This window comes from Phyllobates terribilis, unplaced genomic scaffold (genome assembly GCF_046119375.1).
Source record: "Phyllobates terribilis strain yellow unplaced genomic scaffold, ASM4611937v1 Scaffold_3__8_contigs__length_932513732, whole genome shotgun sequence".
Classification (NCBI taxonomy): domain Eukaryota; kingdom Metazoa; phylum Chordata; class Amphibia; order Anura; family Dendrobatidae; genus Phyllobates; species Phyllobates terribilis.
In genome coordinates this window covers 48,216,113-48,236,667 of record NW_027362763.1, presented here as the reverse complement: position 1 = coordinate 48,236,667, position 20,555 = coordinate 48,216,113, and the positions used below count along the sequence as shown (strand labels likewise).

The 20,555-nt window shown below is 43.1% G+C and overlaps 1 protein-coding gene across 11 annotated transcripts in view; it reads left to right on the top strand.

Annotated features, from left to right (window-relative positions):
• The window catches only part of NCOA1 (nuclear receptor coactivator 1), a 503,045-nt gene that overhangs the window by 438,228 nt on the left and 44,262 nt on the right, over nucleotides 1-20,555 (top strand). For 8 of the 11 annotated variants that reach the window (XM_073673858.1, XM_073673861.1, XM_073673864.1 and 5 more), the window contains 5 exons: nucleotides 4,325-4,493; nucleotides 11,533-11,700; nucleotides 13,827-13,947; nucleotides 18,820-18,970; nucleotides 19,693-20,013. In XM_073673858.1, coding sequence (XP_073529959.1) covers nucleotides 4,325-4,493; nucleotides 11,533-11,700; nucleotides 13,827-13,947; nucleotides 18,820-18,970; nucleotides 19,693-20,013 — 930 coding nt within the window. The remainder of the gene's footprint in view (nucleotides 1-4,324; nucleotides 4,494-11,532; nucleotides 11,701-13,826; nucleotides 13,948-18,819; nucleotides 18,971-19,692; nucleotides 20,014-20,555) is intronic. The other 3 variants (XM_073673867.1, XM_073673866.1, XM_073673865.1) reach the window with 1 other exon arrangement.

The window sequence follows — 20,555 nt, the reverse complement described above, 5'->3', positions numbered from 1 at the left end:
ACCCCGAACACAACAGGACCCCCCATACCGGAGAGAATCAATGGAGGGATTCTCTGCCGAAACAAAGGGGAGGAGGATCCGGACGGGTCAATGTGCCAGAGGGTCCAGACCATCCTCCCCTGCCCAGGCATCTCCTGTATATAATTATATTTGTACAGCTGGTATAACCTGGACATCTCCTGTATATAATTATATATGTACAGCTGGTATAACCTGGGCATCTCCTGTATATAATTATATATGTACAGCTGGTATAACCTGGGTATCTCCTGTATATAATTATATATGTACAGCTGGTATAACCTGGGTATCTCCTGTATATAATTATATATGTACAGCTGGTATAACCTGGGCATCTCCAGTATATAATTATATATGTACAGCTGGTATAACCTGGGTATCCTCTGTATATAATTATATATGTACAGCTGGTATAACCTGGGCATCTCCTGTATATAATTATATATGTACAGCTGGTATAACCTGGGCATCCTCTGTATATAATTATATATGTACAGCTGGTATAACCTGGGCATCTCCTGTATATAATTATATTTGTACAGCTGGTATAACCTGGGCATCTCCTGTATATAATTATATATGTACAGCTGGTATAACCTGGGCATCTCCTGTATATAATTATATATGTACAGCTGGTATAACCTGGGTATCTTCTGTATATAATTATATATGTACAGCTGGTATAACCTGGGCATCTCCTGTATATAATTATATTTGTACAGCTGGTATAACCTGGGCATCTCCTGTATATAATTATATATGTACAGCTGGTATAATCTGGGCATCTCCTGTATATAATTTTATATGTACAGCTGGTATAACCTGGGCATCTCCTGTATATAATTATATATGTACAGCTGGTATAACCTGGGCATCTCCTGTATATAATTATATATGTACAGCTGGTATAACCTGGGCATCTCCTGTATATAATTATATATGTACAGCTGCTATAACCTGGGCTCTCCTGTATATAATTATATATGTACAGCTGCTATAACCTGGGCATCTCCTGTATATAATTATATATGTACAGCTGGTATAACCTGGGCATCTCCCGTATATAATTATATATGTACAGCTGGTATAAGCTGGGCATCTCCTGTATATAATTATATATGTACAGCTGGTATAACCTGGGCATCTCCTGTATATAATTATATATGTACAGCTGGTGTAACCTGGGCATCTCCTGTATATAATTATATATGTACAGCTGGTGTAACCTGGGCATCTCCCGTATATAATTATATATGTACAGCTGGTATAAGCTGGGCATCTCCTGTATATAATTATATATGTACAGCTGGTATAACCTGGGTATCTTCTGTATATAATTATATATGTACAGCTGGTATAAGCTGGGCATCCTCTGTATATAATTATATATGTACAGCTGGTATAACCTGGGCATCTCCTGTATATAATTATATATGTACAGCTGGTATAACCTGGGCATCTCCTGTATATAATTATATTTGTACAGCTGGTATAACCTGGGCATCTTCTGTATATAATTATATATGTACAGCTGGTATAACCTGGGCATCTCCTGTATATAATTATATATGTACAGCTGGTATAACCTGGGCATCTCCTGTATATAATTATATATGTACAGCTGGTATAACCTGGGCATCTCCTGTATATAGTTATATATGTACAGCTGGTATAACCTGGGCATCTCCTGTATATAATTATATATGTACAGCTGGTATAACCTGGGCATCTCCTGTATATAATTATATATGTACAGCTGCTATAACCTGGGCTCTCCTGTATATAATTATATATGTACAGCTGCTATAACCTGGGCATCTCCTGTATATAATTATATATGTACAGCTGGTATAACCTGGGCATCTCCCGTATATAATTATATATGTACAGCTGGTATAAGCTGGGCATCTCCTGTATATAATTATATATGTACAGCTGGTATAACCTGGGCATCTCCTGTATATAATTATATATGTACAGCTGGTGTAACCTGGGCATCTCCTGTATATAATTATATATGTACAGCTGGTGTAACCTGGGCATCTCCCGTATATAATTATATATGTACAGCTGGTATAAGCTGGGCATCTCCTGTATATAATTATATATGTACAGCTGGTATAACCTGGGTATCTTCTGTATATAATTATATATGTACAGCTGGTATAAGCTGGGCATCCTCTGTATATAATTATATATGTACAGCTGGTATAACCTGGGCATCTCCTGTATATAATTATATATGTACAGCTGGTATAACCTGGGCATCTCCTGTATATAATTATATTTGTACAGCTGGTATAATCTGGGCATCTTCTGTATATAATTATATATGTACAGCTGGTATAACCTGGGCATCTCCTGTATATAATTATATATGTACAGCTGGTATAACCTGGGCATCTCCTGTATATAATTATATATGTACAGCTGGTATAACCTGGGCATCTCCTGTATATAGTTATATATGTACAGCTGGTATAACCTGGGCATCTCCTCTATATAATTATATATGTACAGCTGGTATAACCTGGGCATCTCCTGTATATAATTATGTATGTACAGCTGGTATAACCTTGGCATCTCCTGTATATAGTTATATATGTACAGCTGGTATAACCTGGGCATATTCTTTATATAATTATATATATACAGCTGGTATAGCTGGTGAGTACTGCAGACAGCACAGCTTGGGGTCTCTCCCCTGTCGCTCCCCTTGCGCGGCTTCTCCTATTTGTTTCTGCTCTCATTCTGTAAGATGTGCCGTTCTCCTAATATCGTCAATATCTCTCCTTATTTGCTCACTTGAGCATAAGCACTCTCCACTTCTCTCCTCTTTTCTCCTGTTCTCTCCTCTTCTCAGCTCTCCTCTTTTCCTCTCCTCCTCTGTTCTCCTCTCATCTGCTCTCCTGTTTTCTCCTCTGCTCTCCTCTTCTCCTCCCCTCTTCTGTTCTCTCTCATCTTTTCTCCTCTGCTCTCCTCTTTTCCTCTCCTGCTCTGTTCTCCTCTCTCCTCTGCTCTCCTCTTCTCCTCCCCTCTTCTGTTCTCTCTCATCTTCTCTTCTCTGCTCTCCTCTTCTCCTCCCCTCTTCTGTTCTCTCTCATCTTCTCTCCTCTGCTCTCCTCTTCTCCTCCCCTCTTCTGTTCTCTCTCATCTTTTCTCCTCTGCTCTCCTCTTCTCCTCCCCTCTTCTGTTCTCTCTCATCTTCTCTTCTCTGCTCTCCTCTTCTCCTCCCCTCTTCTGTTCTCTCTCATCTTCTCTCCTCTGCTCTCCTCTTCTCCTCCCCTCTTCTGTTCTCTCTCATCTTCTCTTCTCTGCTCTCCTCTTCTCCTCCCCTCTTCTGTTCTCTCTCATCTTCTCTCCTCTGCTCTCCTCTTCTCCTCCCCTCTTCTGTTCTCTCTCATCTTCTCTCCTCTGCTCTCCTCTTCTCCTCCCCTCTTCTGTTCTCTCTCATCTTCTCTCCTCTGCTCTCCTCTTCTCCTCCTCTCTTCTGTTCTCTCTCATCTTCTCTTCTCTGCTCTCCTCTTCTCCTCCCCTATTCTGTTCTCTCTTTTCTCCTCTGCTCTTCTATCCTCTGCTCTCCTCTTCTCCTCCCCTCTTCTGTTCTCCTCTCTCCTCTGCTCTCCTCTTCTCCTCCCCTTTTCTGTTCTCTCTCATCTTCTCTCCTCTGCTCTCCTCTTCTCCTCCCCTATTCTGTTCTCTCTCATCTTCTCTTCTCTGCTCTCCTCTTCTCCTCCCCTCTTCTGTTCTCTCTTTTCTCCTCTGCTCTTCTATCCTCTGCTCTCCTCTTCTCCTCCCATCTTCTGTTCTCTCTTTTCTCCTCTGCTCTTCTATCCTCTGCTCTCCTCTTCTCCTCCCATCTTCTGTTCTCTCTCATCTTCTCTCCTCTGCTCTCCTTTCTTCTCTCCTTTGCTCTCATCCTCTGTTCTCCTCTCTCATCTTCTCTCCTTTCCTCTTATCTCCTCTCCTCTCCTCTGGAGCATTTATTCATCCACTTCAGTAGATTTATCGATGATGCTTCAAGTGTTTTCTGGGGCAGTGGATTCCGCAGGGAGTTTACACTTAAAGGGCAGCTCCACCTGGATCTCCCCCAAACTGATACCTTCAGCTTCCAGAATTGTGGCGATGTCATTAGAATTAACCTAAATGTGGAGGGCTGCATAGTGGGGACGCCTGATGCTCTGCTGCCAGGATGCTCTCTGCTGCAGATACATTGTGTATGAGATCTCAGGCGCCCCTTGTGGTAAGGTTGCTAACTGCATGCATTATAATATTGGTAACTTTTGCCTCCTTTTTTCTGCAGTTTGCAGCCGAGTTCGATCAGCTGGACCAGCTGCTTCCAACACTGGAAAAAGAGGTTCCTGGATTTGGGGGAACAGAACAGACAGAAAGCGGGTTACCTCTGAAGACCGGAATACTCCCGACCTCTTTACCAGCTGGTACCGTGGCACGGACACCCACAGGGCTTAACAGTAAGTTTGGCCTTAGATGTTAGATATTGCCCAGCCAATCGCCTTCTCCGAGATCAGCGCTTCTGCTAATGGCCGGGCGCCGCTTCTCTCCGGAATTTATCGGATTAAGCAGATAAAAATCAACTTTATCTGACATTTTTCTAGCATTACCGACACTCGCATCCATTTCTGATCCATCTTACCTCACCTGATCCGAAGTCACATCGCTTCCTCCTCCGCTCACTACCAAAGCTGCGTTCAGACTTTTCGACGACTAGCGGTTCATTCTGTTAGATTAGATCTGTAAGATTTTACCCCTTCTGTCTGACGGGGTGAACTGCAATCCTAGATCGATAATCAGATTTTTGGATGCAGCTTTGGTTGTGAGTGGAGCAGAAAAGTAAAAATCATTACAAAAGTAAGCAAAAAAAAAAAAAAAAAAATTGCTATAATACATGACTGATTTACCTCTAAAAGAAAAAAATATCGACTTGTCGGAACAGTAATGGCGGCCATCTTGGTTGTCACCCAGCTTTCCCGGAAGCTGAAAAAAATGGAATTAATACCGCCAAGGATTTTTTTTTCTAGTCCTATGGTATTGCAGTGTGGAAGCGATGGCCATGCGGCCTTGTCTGGATGGTTTGTGTAACATTCACCCCCTGGGCACTGACGCCATAAATCTGCCAGGCGGGGGAGGGGAGAGTGTTTTATCTCATAGAGCTGCTGCCGTGATTTGTATGAGTGACCCGCTGCCAGGAATCAGCATTAATACTCATCCTGGCCCAGATTGGAGGACATGAGGCTGATTTATGGCCGCGATGGGAGGAAGACGCCTCTGATAGATTGGATGCACCGGGCTGGGGGCCTCCTCTGGAGTCAGTGCACTGCACCCCACCTCCTCCGTACCGGCGCTCATAATTCAGCAGTAGGGCTAAAGATCATTGCTATAGATTGCACACACTGGTGGGGGGGGGGGGATGGGCCGGTGTAAGGTCGGCCAAATATATAAAAACAATCCTCTTTTTCCAATATGTTCGTATGATTACAATTTTCAATATTTAGAGGGATATTCCATTTGTATTTAAATCAATGTATAATGAAAAGTTTTGAAAGTTTTGAATATTCGTTTGTGTTTCAAGTTCTAATGATTATCAACACCTCTGCTTGCTGAGTACATCGACCAAGTAAAATGCACCAGACGAAATGGCCCAATCTATGCCATGCACCAATTTCTTATGTCTTACACACTTTTTATGCATCGATGGAAAGGTTTGAATAGTTTCTAGCGATAGAGGCAAAACTTAAGAGGGGTTGGAAAATTCAGCAGATTTATTAAAGAGTAAGTAAACTTTTTTTATGTTAGTGATTGTTCAGCCTTTGCATCTTTGTTATATACTCCATGACCTTACCATGCTTCCTTCTTTCTCAAACACCGTGCGGAGGGTGCAGTTTTTACTGCCCAGTTCATGCTCTTTTACAAGCTGCTTTGAACTGCTGCTCTAGGAAGAATCCCCAGACTCAAAAACTATTTCCAAACACTCTCCCCTGTCTGAACATGGGGAGGGAATCGGAGAAGCTCAGACGGGAGAGTGTGTAAGTTTTGTTTACTTCTTCCTAGAGCAGCAGGTTTTTGAAGGTGCAGTTTTTACTGCCTAGTTCATGCTATTTTACCAGCTGCTTTGAACTGCTGCTCTAGGAAGAATTAAACACAATTTCCACACTCTCCCGTCTGAGCTTCTCCGATTCCCTCTCCATGTTCAGACAGGGGAGAGTGTTTGGAAATAGTGTTTGAGTCTGGATTCTTCCTAGAGCAGCAGTTCAAAGCAGCTTGCAAAAGAGCATGAACTGGGCAGTAAAAGCAGCACATTCAGCACGGTGTTTGAGAGCGAAGGTAGCAAGGTAAGGTCATGTAGTATATTACAAAGCTTCATAACATTAATAAAGCTAATCAATAATTAAATTAAAAAAGTTAACCAAGAGTTTGAATGAAAAGAAGCCGCAAATTTATCATACAGCAGATGCCACGGACATAAATTTGGCAAAATCGCTGTCAGTCATGCTGTGTAAACTTAGGACAGCTACTCTTCCTTATTTCCAAAGGATTAAAGTCCCAAATGTCACATCGGAGGGTTTATTACCATTGTATCCAGTCCAGACAATCTTCATCATATCAAATCTATGTCTTAGTTTGTAACAATGTATCAATTCAGGCAATAGTTTGTTACAATGTAGCAGTGCAGATAAATGTTGTTACAATGTATCAGTACCGGTAAATGTTTGTTACAATGTATCAATGCAGGGAAGTGTTTGATAAAGTGTATCGGTGTAATCAAAGGTTGTTGCAATGTATCAGTGCAGGCAACAGATGAAATACAATGCATCAGTGCAGTTAAAGGTTGGTTGCAATGTATCAGTGCAGGTAAAAGTGAGTTACAACACAATTCAAGTTTGGTTACAATGTATCAGTGTAGGTAATAGCTTGTTACAATGTATCAGTGCAATTAAAGGTTGTTACAGTCTATCAATGCTGCTAATTGTTACAATGTATCAGTGCAGGTAAAGGTTGGTTACAATGTACCAGCGCAGATAACTGTTGGTTACAATGTATCAGCGCAGACAATGGTTGGTTACAATGTATCAGCGCAGATAACTGTTGGTTACAATGTATCAGCACAGGTAAAGGTTGGCTACAATGTATCTGAGCAGGTAAAGGTTGGTTACAATGTATCAGCACAGGTAAAGGTTTGTTACAATGTATCAGTTCAGGTAAATGTTGGTTGCAATGTATCCGTTCAGATAAAGGTTAGTTACAGTGTATCAACGCAGATAATGGTTGGTTACAATGTATCAGCGCAGATAACTGTTGGTTACAATGTATCAGCACAGGTAAAGGTTGGCTACAATGTATCTGAGCAGGTAAAGGTTGGTTACAATGTATCAGCACAGGTAAAGGTTTGTTACAATGTATCAGTTCAGGTAAATGTTGGTTGCAATGTATCCGTTCAGATAAAGGTTAGTTACAGTGTATCAACGCAGATAATGGTTGGTTACAATGTATCAGCGCAGATAACTGTTGGTTACAAGAGTGCCTTTTTTTCTCATTTGTATCTCAGATCACCAAACTGGTTTGCGACTTTCATCCTAGGAATGGCTGGGTGGTCTCGGCTTAGGGACCCCACTGATGTTCTTTACTCGGTGGGTGCAGGACATATTAGAAGGTCATTTGACGCCGCGGTATTCCCCTTTAAAATCCCAACATGTTGGGTTCAGTTTGCACAGTCCATACAGTTCAATCCGTTCATTGGGGAAATTCTGTACTTGTAATTGTAATGACTCTGGAGCCGCTCTGATAACATTTCCCGCTCGCACTGTATATACTGTATATATATCATAATTTGTTTTTAGAAATTCCGTGCAGTCGCATCCCGATTTCTGCGCCTTAAAATAAACAAACATCTGGAGCTGGCCGAGGCCAAAATGAAATGGAGTCAAATAGGAGCAAATATTTGCACAGAAAGTCTCAATAAGCTCTGGAAGGGAGTCTGTTCTGCAAAAGGCGTCAAGACATTTGACAAGCGTGAAAGAAACTTTTTACCGACCCTTACTGGGAAAAAAAAAAAAGCCCACGGCAAAACTACACGGCCCTCGAAATGATTGTTCGTAACCTACCCTTAAAGGGGGTGTCCGTGGTTAGAAAAATAGCGCCGCCACACCTGATCAGAGGCTTTGTTTGGTATTGCAGCTCAGCTCCATTCACTTCACTCTTCCTCTGCTTGCTTGCTTACCTCCGAACTTGCATGTTTTCTTTTATTAGAGAATGAGGGGTCTAAATAGAGGAAATGGAGCACTATAGTGGGAGCCAAACTCCCTTTATACTGCTGGGTTGTGCCAACTGGGACACAAGGGCCTAAAATGGTGCATTGTCTTCTCCTCATCTTTCCACGATCATTGTGTCAAAGTGCTAAGGAGAAATGTCCTTTACTGGTTCTCACCAGCAAACGGATAAAAGACCGACCTTGATCGTGTTCCCGATCTCTCTTTAGCTACTGTAGTTAAAAGTTGTTTTGCCACCAACGACAGTAAGATAAAAAAAAGTCACGTCCATGATGGCCACCTTGAGAAGCCACTTGGAGTTGATAGTCACCCTTCTCAGGTCTGATAGTCTCTACTTTATCCACCAATAGGTTAATGCAGTTGATATAAAGATCTTAACGGGTGAGAATAAGCAGCAAAGAATGTTTAAAAGAATTTTAGGCAAGTTTTTTCATGTTCGGAGGAGGGGGGGAGCAATCTTGGGCCGTATCCAAAGTCAAACCTGCGGAGACGCTAAGCTAGATTTTGCCTGTGTTGTTTTTTTTTTCATGGACTTTGTAAGATGCCATAGGGATTGCCAGAAGGATGTCTGGATTTGAGCCTGTTCACCTCTCCCAGAGCCGGGCTGTCAACTCTCAAGGACAACAACTGACTAAGTCCTATAGAAGCATGTCACTCAACCCTTGGAAACTGAGCCAGGCTCTCATGGCCCCCCATCACAGCAACACCTACTAGGTATGAGTGATCGCTGACAGCTCTGTCTATGCTTCATTGAGGCCTCTGTCAGCCATGAACTTGGAGGCACTTACAGGTTCTCTACAGCAAGCTGTGTACTGAGCCGAGGTGTCACAACCGAAGGACCTCCTGGAATGGAGACTAGACTGAAAGTAGTCTTGTTGGGGCAGGTATTAAAGTAAAACGTAGCTGTACACAGTGATGATCAAAAAAAGATTACATAGTACTTACACCATGGTGCTAATAACTCCCAACACCAAAGACCCTTTGCCGAAGAGTCAATACTAAGGAGTCTACATCAAAGAGGCTACAGCAATGAGCCTATACCATGGATCCTACACTACAAAGCCTATACCTAAGAGTCTACATTATGGAGGCCACACCAAAGAGCCTACACTATGAGGCTTACCCTAAGAAACCTATACTGTAGAGCCTACACCATGTGCTAATAACAAGGAACCAACACCTAAGAGTCTGTGCCAAAGAACCTATACTCTAGAGTCTACACAAAACAGCCTGTATCACCGAATCTACATGAAGGAGCCTATGTCAAAGGGTCTACACCATGGAGCCTACACCAAAAAGTCTACACTATGAGGCTTACACTGTGAAACATATACTGTGGAACTTACACCTATGTGAAAGAGTGGAAACTAAGGAGTCTACACCAAAGAGCCTATCGCAATTAGCCTATACCATAGATCCTACACCGTAAACCCTAAACTACAAAACCTATACCTAAGAGTCTACATTATTGAGCCTACACCAAAGAAACTACATTACAAGGCTTTCACTGTGAAACCTATACTGTGGAGCTTACTCCATTTGTCAACAACAAGGAACCAACAAAGAGCCTACGCTAAAGTGTCTATACTATAGAGTCTGCACGAAAGAGCCTGCATCACCAAGCCTATACCATAGATCCTACACTATGAACACCAAATTACAAAGCCTAAACCTAAAAGTCTACATTAGGGAGCATACACCAGTCTACACATTGGGCTTTCACATTGAAACCTACACCTTGGACTTTACACAATGCTGCCAAAAATAATGAACCAACATCAAATAGCCTATTACAGAGTGTATACTAAAGAGCCTGCATCACCAAGCCTACATGGAGGAGCCTATACAAAAGGATCTACACCATAGAGCCTATTCCAAAGAGATTACACAATGTAGTCTGCACCAAAAAGTTTATACTATGGAGGCTACAATATGGAGTCTTCCCTGTGGAACCTTTACCATAGAGCCTACATCACTCCTATACTAAAGTGTTTATACTAAGGAGTATACAACAAAGCACCTACCATCCAGAATCTACACTGTGGACTCTACACCCTGGAGCCTTCACCAAAGAGACTACACTAAAGAGTTTACACTAAGTATCCTAAATAGTGTGGCCTACACCAAAAAGTCTACGGTATGGAGCCTACACAAAAGAGTCTACACTAAGTATCTTAAATAGTGTGGCCTACACCAAAAAGTCTACGGTATGGAGCCTACACAAAAGAGTCTACACTAAGTATCCTAAATAGTGTGGCCTACACCAAAAAGTCTACGGTATGGAGCCTACACAAAAGGGTCTACACTAAGTATCCTACAAAGTGGGGCCTACACCAAAAAGTCTACGGTATGGAGCCTACACAAAAGGGTCTACACTAAGTATCCTACAAAGTGGGGCCTACACCAAAGAGTCTACTTTATGGAGCTTAGCCATAGACGAATAAGCCTATATTACTGTGTCTACAGCATGGAGCCTACACTACGAAGTATATCCCAGAAAGCTTACACTATGGAGCGTTTCCTAAAGAGTCCAGATTAATAAGTGTACACCAAAGCACCTGCATCATGAACTCTAGAAAAAAAGACTCTAAATCACATAGTCTACCCAAGGTGTCAGCGCCCACCTAGACTACTCCAAGGAAGGTTCCCCAATAAGTCTATACTTCGTAGAGTTTTTCAGTTAGGACATCATGTCTTGTTGAATGGAAGGTTTCTCCAGTTCTGGAATATATTCTACTATGTAATCTAGCACAAGTGACACATGTTATCAGAGCTCTAGATTAACCACACGACACCATGGCTGTAGACCTCAGAACATCAGATAAACCTTCTTGATTCCAATGATCCAACCAGTGGTGTAAACTATTAGCCCACAACCATTTTTTAACCTCAGTTTCTTGGGTGGTTTGAGTTGATAAGTGGTGGAATTTGTCACTTTTTAAGGAAAATAATAACTTTGGTGACCAAAATGAGTCATGGTCTTGGTCAGGGAAGAATTTGAGAAGATAGAACAGGATGTCCTATATCTAAAATGGGCATCAAAATGCAGTAGCGTTTTCTTAAGATTTGAAGGTGGTAACCCCCTTGCCTGGGGATGTTGAGGGGAAGGGGGGTATCATTTCTGTTCTAATATTTCTGTAAGTATTGCATGGTAAGATGACTGCATGGATGCCGCATGTACATGGCATGACCCTAACCACACACATGCATGTTCCTTACTCCTTAGATTTCAATGGCATCAACCCAACTCAGTCTCCCTTTGGATTCTGTGAGTCCTTAGACCCAGAACCGAATCCATTCCCTGCACCTACTGACACCAGTCCCCGGTCAGGACTGACACCGGAGCAGGGCCGCGGAGTTTTACCTGGAGCGCCAACATTTCAGACAGATCCTGGTATGTAATACTAATGTCCCAATCTCACAATATTTTTGGATTTATATCTGTACATGGATTGGAGTAGCTTAATATTATGGATGTTTGAACTAGTTATTTACACCTCCGGTAAAGGGCTGTCAAATATACAGAGGGCTATCTATTTAATTGCCCCATATCGGTGCCCATGGTAGGTTTTGCCTAATACCTCTTCCCTTTGATAATCCTAAACTCTGGTTCTCAAAATCCCTATACAATCATCAATAGTATGCCTGTGTTTTCTTATCATTACCGAAGACTTCTCCAGTGCTTCACCTATAGTCTAGAATGCTCTACCTTGGGCAGTTAGACTCAAGTCACAGCTTGGGCTTTAGCTGACAATTCATCATTTTAGGGACCATCACATATCGCAGTAATTCTTCCTATCGAATGAGAACTTATCCACTAATCGTCTGGAAAGATAGATCTTCATGTAACATTTTATTCATCTTTGTTCCTCGGTGCATCTACAGTCTTATTAGAGATTAGATCAGTCTTCAATACCTCCATTGTTTCTGCTTTCCTTGTTCACTTTTAGTCAAATTTTCAATTCCTAATGGATTTATCATTCAGCAGGGGTCCTTGTGGGCCCTGGAATTATTTAACCCCTCTTTGTTAGGATTTATTCTTCTTTCACGTCCCTATAAATCCGCAATTATGGTCTGCAGAGAATTGCGCCGGCAGATGTGTGTAAATACAGTCTCATCTCATTAGGATATATCTTGTATAATATGCATGTTAAGTGCCTGAACACAGAGCCAGCCACACGGGCCCCGGCCTGACATCTCCAAGCTGTTTTTCTTAGTACGGTTTGCATATGAAGAGCTGGATAGAAATGTGATATGTGACTAAGGTACATATGTGTGTGTTACCGTCTCCCTAGCACCATGTAATCTGTCACCCCAGGGAGGGAAATCAGAGCTTCCAACAGGTTTACATTTACGGCCGCGAATGAAGAGGAGTTCTGTTTATGGCAAGTTGTATTTTTGTGCTATGTAAATTGTGCAAGGACTGCGGGTAACACGGGGGGCACTTGGGCTTCCCCCCAACCATCCACCCATCGGAGCCATCAAGATAACAATATCTAGGAGGAGATAGTCCCGCTTTTCATAAGTTGGTAGAAATCAGAAAAGGAGCCAGTGAAGATGACTTGTTGCAGATTTCAGTTTTCAGCAGAATCCTTCATCCCTCTGACATTGTGGCACTTAACTCTGTTACCAAGGACATACAGCAAACATTATATTCTTCACTATCAAGAAGAGAATACACACTGAGTAACTAGAGAGGTCACACAATACGGAACTGTAACCCTTCAGCTTTCAGCAGGATTATTATGGGAGAACCATTCTGCTGAAAGCTGAATTCTGCATCAATCACATTGTTTCTGGGATATTATCAACTGGTACAAAGTAAGAAAATGCCACCGACTGTGAGACCACTGAGCGTGAGATGGTGTGAGATAGCGCCACCTAGAGTAACATCTAGTGTGAGAAAACACCACCTAGTGTGCTATTGTGAGTAAGAAAGTGCCACCTAGTGGGAGATGGTGAGTTGATCTCTGATAGTCCCTGGTGGGCTTAATCCTTAATCCTGTGATTCAATCGCCGCCATGGACAGCTGAGATTTGTGGCCTCTGAATTCTGAAAGTGACTCGGCCCTATAGTTTTCCATTGTACTGAGATGACTAATGCGTGTTCAATGTGATTACAGCAGTATGAATTATCTGTATATAATTTATGTTCTCTATGTGTACAGTACATAACTACTATATAATGTCTCCCCTGGGGGTATTTAAAGGATAGTAACCAAATTTATGCAAACTATGGAACTTTTTCTCAACTTATTGTTTTTCTTCTCTTTATGACTTTTTCTTTTTGTTATCGGATAGAAAAAAAGTTTCACACCGACCTGATAACTCTGCAAATCACAGCAACCTCGTGTGTAGTAATTTGCGAGTAATGCCACCTACTGGCTTGATCCACTCATTGCAGATCAAATAACGAAAAACAAGTATTAGTCTTTGAGAATAAAATAATATTCTGTATTTATCAGTCCATATGAATATGCATACCCAACTTTTTAAGTTTTTTTTTTTTTTGTTTGTTTAGGTTTGCCGGACTCGGACTTGAGAATTGCAGACCAGTTCGGACAGTCGGGGCTTGCTGACCAGATGACGTGGTCGGACAGCTTGACTTTACTGAACCGTGTGACTACGAGCACGCAGGAAGAGTGAGTATTTGGTGATACTTTTGTCATATACGTGGATGAAGATCTAGAAGTTTAAGTTTTGAGTCTTCCCTATGGTTGATTCAAGTCAGATCAGACATTGTGATCACATAACTATAGTTTTAGAAAGGAACCCTACATATGATAGCCGCCCCAATTTTAGGGCATGTTATAGGAAAATAAGTCACTCCAACATTGAAGGTCAATGAGACGTTACCCCCCGACGCTAACAGCCATCTTGCTCATTGAATGGAGTTATCTTTAAAGAAGATGTCCACTACTTTGACGCAGTTGAATGGAAGGCGGATGTGCAGTTACAAGCGGCGGCCATTGCAACTTGACGGCCAGGCACCGCAGGTAAGGACATCCGGCCGCCGCCGCCAGCACCGCTAACAGCTGATCGGCGGGGGTGCTGCGTGCGTACATCCTACAGATAGGGCATCATTGTCAACGTAGTGGACAACTCCTTTAATGTTAGGTGGAGTTACCCTTTAAGAATTAACTTAAAGGGGTTTCTAGGTGTTTAACAACCTCTCGTTCATAGGGCAAGTTGAGCTAATATCGGTCTACAGTGAGATCCCCTTTTAGGACAACATCACCATGGATAGATCTCCAGGGATTTAAATAGATCTCATCAGAACAGTTGGGGCTTTTAGGAAAGCGGGAACCGCCACTCACAAAGGGTTAACAATTGGCCACTTTAATTATTTTTTTTAAGATGAAGCTTCACCCCTAATGGGGGCGGAGTCGGTGCTGTGCAGATTATTTTGAAACGTCGGATTAAATTCAAATTCAATTGTAACTGCCGTTTCCACTTGTAGCGGAATGTCCGTGTTCCGTTAGCTCCTCCCCCTCCATAGAACTTTGAGCAGCCATTGTCATCTCCTGTCTCAGTGATGGGAAAGTCCGTCTTCACTGCAGACTGCAGATATTACCTGTGAATTGAGAATTTTGAGGAGGAGAAAGAGGCAGATTTCTTCTGATAAGATAGATTACAAAGTTTCTAATTTTCACGTCCACTATTCATTTATGGAAAAAAAAAAAAAAAAAAATTAAAACGACGGTTACTCTTTTAAATTAAAAATGTAAATTGAATTCATTTGTATTTGCGAGGAGGCGTGAGGAATTTATGGAAAATATGTCTCCCTCCGCAGCCTGCAGTATAGCCCAGGCCCGTCCCAACCCTTCGCTGGGCCCCTCACATATGTTGTCCTTTACTGCTCGCGATCCAGCAGAAGGAAACTTAAAGAACGAAGCTGAGCGGAGACTGGAAAGTGCGCCGGCCATCCGCGTCCATAATATCTCCGTCGCCTTCCACTCCATCATAATAGCAAGTGCCCAGAAGGAACGTAGAGACGTATGTGCAGCCATTACCGGACCCTTTACCTCATCGGTGGGGTCTTCTGAGGACGCAGAGCACAAAACATTGCACGGCTGCCTGGCTATTTATAGAAAGCTTACAGCCGTCTGTTATTCTTTGGGTCTCTGCTCCTTAAAAAGCTTTGGGAAGTTTCTAGAGAGTTTAGGGCAGACCAATGGAATCACATGCTGCCCCCCCCCCCCCCCGGGGAGTATGCACCGATAATCCCCTCTTTGCTCCCCTTCGATGCTTTTGAAGGAAATCAAAGGCACCTGAATTCCCAGGGCATAATAGGATCGTCCTGAAGGCTTTGAATACTTTTTTTTTTCGTCCTGCATCCGTAATCGGCTTGTTTGCCTGTGAGGATAGCACATTGCCACCTTGTGGTCACTTGTGGGATAGCAGTACAAGTGTGACAATGGCTGAACGCAGCCAAGTTTTAGGTCAGGGATACATGGGGACATGTCACTGTTACCAGTCCTGGCTTGTCAGTCATATCACTGCTTGGACAGCACAAGAAGGTGGCGTCATTGTCATCTTCAGGATTAGATACTCTAGCAATGTCTGATCGGTGGTGGATTAGATACTCTAGTAATGCCTGATCGCTGGTAGATTAGATACACTAGGAATGCCTGATCAGTGATGGATTAGATACGCTAATAATGTCTAATCATTGATGCATGGATCACATACACTAATAATTTCTGACTGGTGGTGATTTAGATACACTAATAATGTCTTGTCAGTGACAATGGATCAGATACACTAATGTCTGATCGATGGTAGGGTGTGGATTAGATACACTAATTATGCCTGATCAGTGGTGTATGGATCAGATATATTATTAATACCTGATTTGTGGTGTATTAGATACACTAATAATGTCTTATCGGTGGTGGATTGGATGCACTGTTATTGTCTGATACATGGACTATGAATGAGATATATTATAAATGTCTGGTGGAGTTTGGATTAGATACACCACTAATGTCTGTTTGCTCGTGTGTGGACTAGATACACTGTTAATATCTGATCAGCGATGAAATAGATTCACTATTAAAGTCTAATCGGTGCATATGGATTAGATACTATTCATGTCTGATCAGTGGTGGATTAGATACACTATTACAGAGTGGTCACTGTATATGGATTAGATACTATTCATGTCTGAGCATTGGTAGATTAGATACTATTAAGGCCTGCTCAATGCTGTAACACAAGTGTGAGTTGGTGAAGGGCACAACGGTGGTCCTCCAGAGATGACACTGGGAATTATACCTAACTTCGTCATATAAGATTTAGACTTCGGACGGGAAGAAAATTGCATGAGTCGAATCCTCGGTGGTGGGTGGTGGCTGGCACCCTGTAGAAGTGGTGGCTGGCGCCTTGTAGAGGTGGCAGGTGGTGGCTGGCACCCTGTAGAGGTGGTGGGTGGTGGCTGGCGCCTTGTAGAGGTGGCGGGTGGTGCCTGGCACCCTGTAGAGGTGGCGGCTGGCACCCTGTAGAGGTGGCAGGTGGTGGATGGAGCCCTGTAGAGGTGGCGGGTGGTGGCTGGCGCCCTGTAGAGGTGGCGAGTGGTGGCTGGCACCCTGTATAGCTGGCCGGTAGTGGCTGGCGCCCTGTACAGGTGGCGGGTTGTGGCTGGCTCCCTGTAGAGGTGGCGGGTGGTGGCTGGCGACCTGTAGAGGTGGCGGGTGGTGGCTGGCGCCCTGTAGAGGTGGCGAGTGATGACTGGCGCCCTGTAGAGGTAGCTGGTGGTGGCTGGCGCCCTCTAGAGGTGGCGGGTGGTGGCTGGTGCCCTCTCGATGGCATCATTCAACCATCTTACTTTACAGCTGTGCTCACAAACAGGTCTTCTAATTTGCTTATTTTGGAGGGTTTCATCTCTTTGCCCCTTTGCAGTGCCCATTTTATGCCCCTGCTATGAAGGAGTTAAAACTGCTCCGGGCAACACCGGGCTGGGACTCTTTTCCCCTTCGGAGCTGCGCTCATACTGCCGTCTCCACATCTGGTACTCATCTATCACTAAAAGAATAAACATTACCGGTTCTGGGGAAGCGCGCGCTCCACGTACTCGCTATCAAAGCTGCCTTCTGTTTCACTGGCACGTCGCAGGGTTTTATTAGCCTGGGTGTAATTATGGTTTTTTTTTTCAATTCGGAGGGGACCTGATACTTTTTATATATTGGAAACACTCAGGAGTGGAGCGTCGATGGAGTTGTGTAGGAGCTCCAAGGCCCCTGGGTCAGTGGTGACCTCTTAATTCTTTACATATGATGGTTCCTACGCAACACACAGAATGAACACACAGTGGGCTTCACTAGATTATTGCTGTTAACCCTCGAAGTCTATGGCTATTGTGCAGGCACCAGGGGGTTTCAGTTGTCAATCTAATGCCATGTTATGACCAAGACCCTATCTGCAATGGAAACTTTTTAGAAACTTTTATGCCATGATAAACTTTAAGAGAACGCTATGCCACTGCCACTGAATATGGGAGATTCTCGGCAGGAGGCTTAGAAGAAAGGGGTATAGTTCTCTTGGTCATCACCACCACTAACACATCCGATGACTTTTAGATCCCATGGTGGCCATCTTTGATCCTCCAGTCCGGGTGCCGTAGGGTACAGAGGCCTTAGTTTAGTCTCAGACTACATTGCCATTCTATGGAAACATTCAGAACCATATGACATTTGCTCCAACAACCTCTTCTAAATAGTCCCTCCTTTTTTTTTGTAACGTTGCCTGTAGACCAGCTATTATGGTCCGAGGGTCTACTTTGATGCCAGTTTTGGGGCAGTTAGTAGATTTTCTGGAACCAACTTGGGCTTGGTATTAGACAAGGAAGAAAATACTTCCCAGTCACCGTTTTTAGGTTGGCGTTGGCTAATGGCGGGGTGGAATTCCGTTTTTCTCCATTCTTCATCCTTAACCCCTGCAAGGAGGAGTTGTGGACCTTACCATGGTCAGTCCTTCACCCAGCTGATATCGGGCTGGGCTAGAGACGTAGTCAGAACCAATCTCGGTTGGCAACACAATGGTGAACGTCAAGGCCAAAGTCGAAATCTGAAGACTAAGTTGTAAGTCACAGACCACTCTACTATCTAATGGCCTCTTATGTTGACAAAATTTGGCTTCTCCACTTGGAGTAGAAGTGTTTCGGCACCAGTCTGACATTTCATAACACTAGAAGAATGGTGGAGGGTAATGGACAGCCAATGTTGGCTTCTGATTTTAGTCATTGGGGTGGTAAGCCATGGCTAGGAAATATGGCACCCATGGACGGATGAGACGTCTTTATAGACAGGGACCTAGATCATATGAAGTTATCGGAGCCCCTCGTGCCCCACACTCGTGTCTCCAGCTTCTGCACTAATGTTCTTAGACAATTTGCTTTCTCCATGATTAAAACAAGGACAATCCACGTAAGGCAACGATTTATGTCATTGACTAAGCACATGGTAACCTCTGTCGTTGTGCCCGCAGCTCCATATCTGCTTTGTCTTCCTCTGCAGGATTGATGACTTTCTGTGTCCTCCAACCACCATGGAGGGACAAAACGACGAGAAGATCCTGCTGGAGCAGCTCGTATCCTACCTCAACGGCAAAGACGAGAACGAGCTGGCCGAACTGGACAGAGCCCTGGGAATCGACAAGCTAGTGCAGGTACGGAGGGCGGACGGGGGAAGCCACGGGAAGCCGAGGGTCGAGCCGGTGGTCGGGAGAGACCTTCATGTGCAGAACGAAGGTCAGGAGGCTGCAGGATATGGTGACATTGATGTGACAAGTAGATTCAGAGAAAGCCGGAATATTTCATCTGTATTTTGGCTACATAACAACCACAGTATTGAGTATTCCCAGTAATGGTGCCACCTTTGTCAGTAGGATTTGTCTGGTATTGCAGCCCAGCTCCTTTTCAAGTGAATAGAGCTGAGCTGCAATACAACATACAACCTGCGGACAGGGTGGGGCGCAAAACTTTAGAAAAAAGCAGCCATATTTTTCTTTAAAGGGATTGGGATCATAATAAAGGATTTTGTTAATTTATAGAAACAGCGCCACTCTTGTCTGTTGTTGGTTTTACAGATTTTTCTTGTTCAACTGATTGGAGCTGAGCTGCAATACTGGGCAAAGCCTACAGACCAGAGTGGCGCTATATTCTAATCCTGAAACATCCTATAATCATGATTTTAGAGCAGATTTTATCAAAAACACCGTTCTGATGATTTTAGAACAATAAAGGTCCAAATATAAATCTTCATGTGTTTGTTGTGGTGGGGAAGTGTTAGCAGTGAGGTCTCACATCATATTATGTCATGGGCGATATCTGCGCTTATGAAGTGTATATATTTATCTTGGCTAACATTCTACTTATTGCCGTCCCATAGGGAGGGGGTCTGGACGTCGTCACTGACAGATTTCCTCAACAAATGCCCGTCGCTCCGGTCCTCATGGAACAGAAGCCGGGAATGTATCCTCAGTCCTATCCTGCTGCCCCTCCCAACGCAGGACTTCCCAGTCCCTTCTCCAGCATGGTCAGACAGAAGACCAATTATGGACCTATGCCAGTTCAAGTGCCACAATCTCTGCAGCGAGCAACTCATCCAAATGCTCTGAACATGCAACCTCGACAGGCGCTGCCCAGGCCAGGAACAGCCTCCAACCAGCTACGTCTGCAGCTTCAGCAGCGGCTACAAGGGCAGCAGCAGGTAACATAGTACAGATGACAACCAAGAATATAGCTGCTATAATACTGCCCCTATGTACAAGAATATAACTACTATAATACTGCTCCTATGTACAAGAATATAACTACTATAATACTGCTCCTATGTACAAGAATATAACTACTATAATACTGCCCCCTATGTACAAGAATATAACTACTATAATACTGCCCCTATGTACAAGAATATAACTACTATAATACTGCTCCTATGTACAAGAATATAACTACTATAATACTGCTCCTATGTACAAGAATATAACTACTATAATACTGCTCCTATGTGCAAGAATATAACTACTATAATACTGCTCCCTATGTATAAGAATATAACTACTATAATACTGCTCCTATGTACAAGAATATAACTACTATAATACTGCCCCCTATGTACAAGAATATAACTACTATAATACTGCCCCTATGTACAAGAATATAACTACTATAATACTGCCCCTATGTACAAGAATATAACTACTATAATACTGCCTCTTATGTATAAGAATATAACTACTATAATACTGC